This window comes from Podarcis erhardii, assembly GCF_964252035.2.
Source record: "Podarcis erhardii genome assembly, chromosome: 10".
NCBI lineage: Eukaryota > Metazoa > Chordata > Lepidosauria > Squamata > Lacertidae > Podarcis > Podarcis erhardii.
Window position 1 is genome coordinate 51,215,576 of NC_138500.1, and position 4,263 is coordinate 51,219,838.

General features: G+C 41.8%; 1 protein-coding gene across 2 annotated transcripts in view; it reads left to right on the plus strand.

Annotated features, from left to right (window-relative positions):
* Positions 1–3,463, plus strand: part of PRICKLE1 (prickle planar cell polarity protein 1) — a 68,832-nt gene extending 65,369 nt beyond the window's left edge. For both annotated transcript variants that reach the window (XM_081877899.1, XM_081877900.1), the window contains exons 7-8: positions 69–926; positions 1,664–3,463. In XM_081877899.1, coding sequence (XP_081734025.1) covers positions 69–926; positions 1,664–2,508 — 1,703 coding nt within the window. In that variant the 3' untranslated portion in view covers positions 2,509–3,463. The remainder of the gene's footprint in view (positions 1–68; positions 927–1,663) is intronic.
* Positions 3,464–4,263: the final 800 nt, after the last annotated feature.

Here is a 4,263-nt window from a genome sequence, read left to right on the forward strand (position 1 = left end):
CACCAGCATGCTTCTAGCAGACATGTACAATAAAAATAATAATCTCAACTACTCCTTTTCTTAACCAGGGGTTGACCACGCTCAGATGACTTACGACGGACAACATTGGCATGCCACAGAAACATGCTTTTCTTGCGCTCACTGCAAAGTTTCCTTACTTGGCTGCCCTTTCCTTCCCAAGCAAGGACAGATTTATTGCTCCAAGTCATGCAGTCTGGGAGAGGATGTCCATGCTTCGGACTCTTCCGACTCCGCTTTCCAGTCTGCCCGCTCGAGAGACTCCAGGAGAAGCGTTCGCATGGGGAAAAGCAGCCGGTCAGCAGATCAGTGCAGGCAGTCTCTCCTCTTGTCCCCGGCCCTGAACTACAAATTCCCTGGCCTTTCTAGCACTGCCGATGATACACTCTCACGGAAACTGGATGACTTAAGTCTTTCAAGGCAAGGAGTAGGCTTTGCTGATGAAGAGCTCTGGAAAGGAAGGCGGGAGGAAATGCCTGATGATCCAGAAGAATGGGCTGAGCATGAAGACTACATGACTCAGCTGCTCCTAAAGTTTGGCGACAAAGGCCTTTTTCAGCAGCCAGTGGAAGCAGACGTCAGATCAAACGAGCAGTGGATTTGCGAGAGCATGGTGAAAGGCAGATCAGAGATGAAGAAAAACAGTCAGAGCCTAGCGAGCAAGAAATACCACTCAAATATGTACTGGGCACAGTCCCAAGATGGCCTAGGCGACTCTGCATATGGTAGCCACCCAGGCCCTGCCAGCAGCAGGAAAATCCAAGAGTTGGACATGGAACATGCCGCAACTAGATACAAACATGACCAAAAGCAATGGTATGACGATTCGCTGGAGAGATTGTCAAACCTGAAACAAGAGCAGTGTGTTCGGGATTCAATGGATTCCCTGGCTTTATCTAATATCACAGGTAAGAGGATCAAGAGAACGTAATATTGTGATTTGCACTTCCATTTAGAAAGCACTGATGCCTAATCTATAGTTAGCATTCATCCCAACAGATTTGCTTCTTACTAGTAGGCTGCAAGAGGTATGCTCTGTGCAAGGCTTTCTTTCTTTCTCTTGTGCTCGTTGTATAGATACCACCCATGTCAAGGCATGGGAATTTGATTAGGGAAGAGGGACTTGATGAGATATGAGTCTTTGATACAGGTTTCTTCTCTCTAAATTACTAGCCAGCTGAACACTGCATATAAGTTTCCGATGCTGCTTTCCTCCTCCCTTTTGCCTTAGCTGAGCCTGACAAAGAGGAAACGGGGTAGGGGAGATAAGGGCCTACGATTTCTAATAACTATAGGGCAGTGGTGTCCAAACTTTTTTCAAATAGGGCCAGATTTGATGAAGTGAAGGGCCGAGAGGGCCAACCAGTTGTTAACAATTTTTTTAGGATTGAAGTTGTTGAGCTCTTCTATGATTTTACCCCAAAGTAGTTGTGCTTTTTTTAGTATTGAAGTTGTTGATTTTACCCCAGGAAATAAACTGCCACAGGGGCCAAATAAAACCGACCGTTCTTATTTCGCTATCCTTCATAACCCATACTTGAGTAACTTAGCAAGAGCTGAAATGTATAAACATTTGCATCTGAACTGTGGGAAATAATGGTGGTGGATTCATTAAACCTACTTCATTATAATGTATTCCTCTTAGGTGCTTCAGTTGATGGAGAAGTCAAACCAAGACCTTCCTTGTATTCCTTACAAACCTACCCAGAGCTGGAAGTAGAGGATTGTGAGAAAATGAGCAACATGGGCACTCTGAACTCCTCAATGCTTCATAGGAGTACAGAGTCTTTAAAAAGTTTAAGTTCTGAATTATGCCAAGGGAAGACCCTGCCAGAGGAAAAGCCAATGCACGTGCCAGTACTGAGAAGATCCAAATCGCAGACCAGACCTCAGCAAGTCAAGTTTTCAGATGATGTCATTGATAATGGAAGTTACGAGAATCTCGAAATCCGCCAGCCTCCTATGAGTGAAAGGACTCGTAGGCGTGTTTATAAGTTTGAAGACCCTGGGAAGAGACACCAGCATCGTCGCAGGAGGAGTAGGAAGTCTAGGTCTGATAATGCGCTTCACTTGGTTGCAGAAAGAAAATCTCCGCCAAAGGAAAGACTTAATTTTTATTCTCCTCAGGATTATGACAAGTTTGTTCAGAATAAAGGTCATGCTGTTCGAGCATACACTCCAAACCCATACAGCCAATATACTCATCTTGCCTCTGACTACACAATGAGGAACCAGAGGGACCAGTTTCTTGGATTTTTTGGAGAGGAGGAAGACTCTTGGTGCTCGTCTTCATCCTCCTCGTCCGATTCTGAAGAAGAAGGGTACTTCTTAGGACAGCCCATTCCACAGCCCCGACCAGTCAGATACCCCTACTATACAGATATCCTTTCTAGCCCGACTGCTGAACTCCCCAGTTCTCAGTTTGGACAGAGGGTAACCAAATCAAAAAAGAGAAAACCTCCCAAAGGCAAAAACTGTATAATTTCTTAATTTTGAACTGTTTCTTCACTGTTCTTCAAATGTTATGTACATAAATGGTTAAAACAACTTGTGTAACCTGTAACGGGGCGGTCTCTTGTCCATGTTCTCTTTAAAGGCCTTGCAATCAATAATCGGTTGAATCAGGAGGGAGTGGTAGAAGAGTAAATTGAAAGAGTTTATAATACTGTTCAGATGTGGTTTTAGAGGGCCTTACCAGCAAGAATGCCAGTCAGTATCTTAGGTTTAGAACTTGCCTGCTACTTCTGTTGCCTAGCTAAGACACAGTATCTCAATTATAGTGTGCAACCCTATTCATCCTATAGATATTACTGTAGCCCAACCATTTTGATGCTAAGCAAGAATGCTGTTTCTGTACAGGGCAAAAGGCGTATCAGATTGACTATTCTATTTGCTTTGCATTGTATCTGAGTGACCCTCAGGTAAATTAATTTAAATATATGATGTTCCTTGCCCTTAAAAATATGGTGTAAGCTACAGCCCCTACTTATGAAGTTAATTGCATTAAGTCAGTGAGTCTGCTTATATTAAACTTTTGTGAAAATGAGTCTTGAGAATCCTGTATATTTGAAACACTACCCCAAGTTCCAAATGTAGCATATAAGCAAAAATTAGAGCCATCTGATATTTATAATGTAGTATTTCATAGCTAAATCTGTATTTGTAACTTAACGGTGCAAATAATGTACATATTGTAAAGTTGAGATTTAACAGACTATTTTTATATCCCTGAATTGCAAGACATTTGTTTAAAATACCATTAGTTTTGTTTGAGGGTTTAACAGCAGTTTGAGTCAGGCAGGGGTTTGTTAAATGTTCATAAGTTTAAAGTAGTGAAATGTTTAATTTTTGACGGAAAAGCTCTGTTTTGCATGGTAGGAGCTATGTAAATACTGTTTAAGCTATGGTACGTAATATTAAAGGAATTATTTATGGGTTAAGACAACTAAGTGTAAAGCAATATTACAACAAAACACTTCATTTTCACTGTTTCCATATGGCAGGCTTGACTAATAACACGCTTTAAAATGAGCACCTGATTTGTGACCAGGTGAAATTCCCATGTTGTATAGAAGTAGTTGAAAATTAAATCATCTATACGGTAGTGTTTATAGCCCAGCTATCAAGCAGCTTTTGAGTCCCACTTTCTGCAGCAGGTTTCCTAGTAGCAACCAAGCCACCAAAAGGCAGTAAACATGGCCCCTGTGCTGTCAAAGGAAGACAGTGTGTGTGTGTGTGTGTGAGAGAGAGAGAGAGAACACGCAGATGTTCTTCCTACGAAAGGCACTGACATCTTTCAGCTCATTGTCTAATACCCAAGGAAAGTCTGTGTTTTAGCAGCATTTGCAATCTGTTATTTCCTGTTGATCCACCACAACCATGTCAGCAGTTCATAATAAGCATATGCTCAACCTGCCTATACTGATTATGTGGACAACTATTATGTTGTCCGCTTTGGAGATAACTCGGGCAGATTATGACTTAATTGATCCTAATGTGATGCCATCCACACTAAGTGTCACACTGGCAAATCCTTTGAGGTAGTTTACTTAATCCCATATTGCAGGTGAAAGCTATGAGCAAGGTAACACATGTTCACTCTCCCGTATCGGTGGAGGGGAGAAATGCACCCATTAAGCATCCCTGACACTTTTGGAAATAGTTGTCCGCATAATACCACTTCTAGAGTGATTATGCTACCCCATATATATATATATATACACATACACACAAAAACACACATAA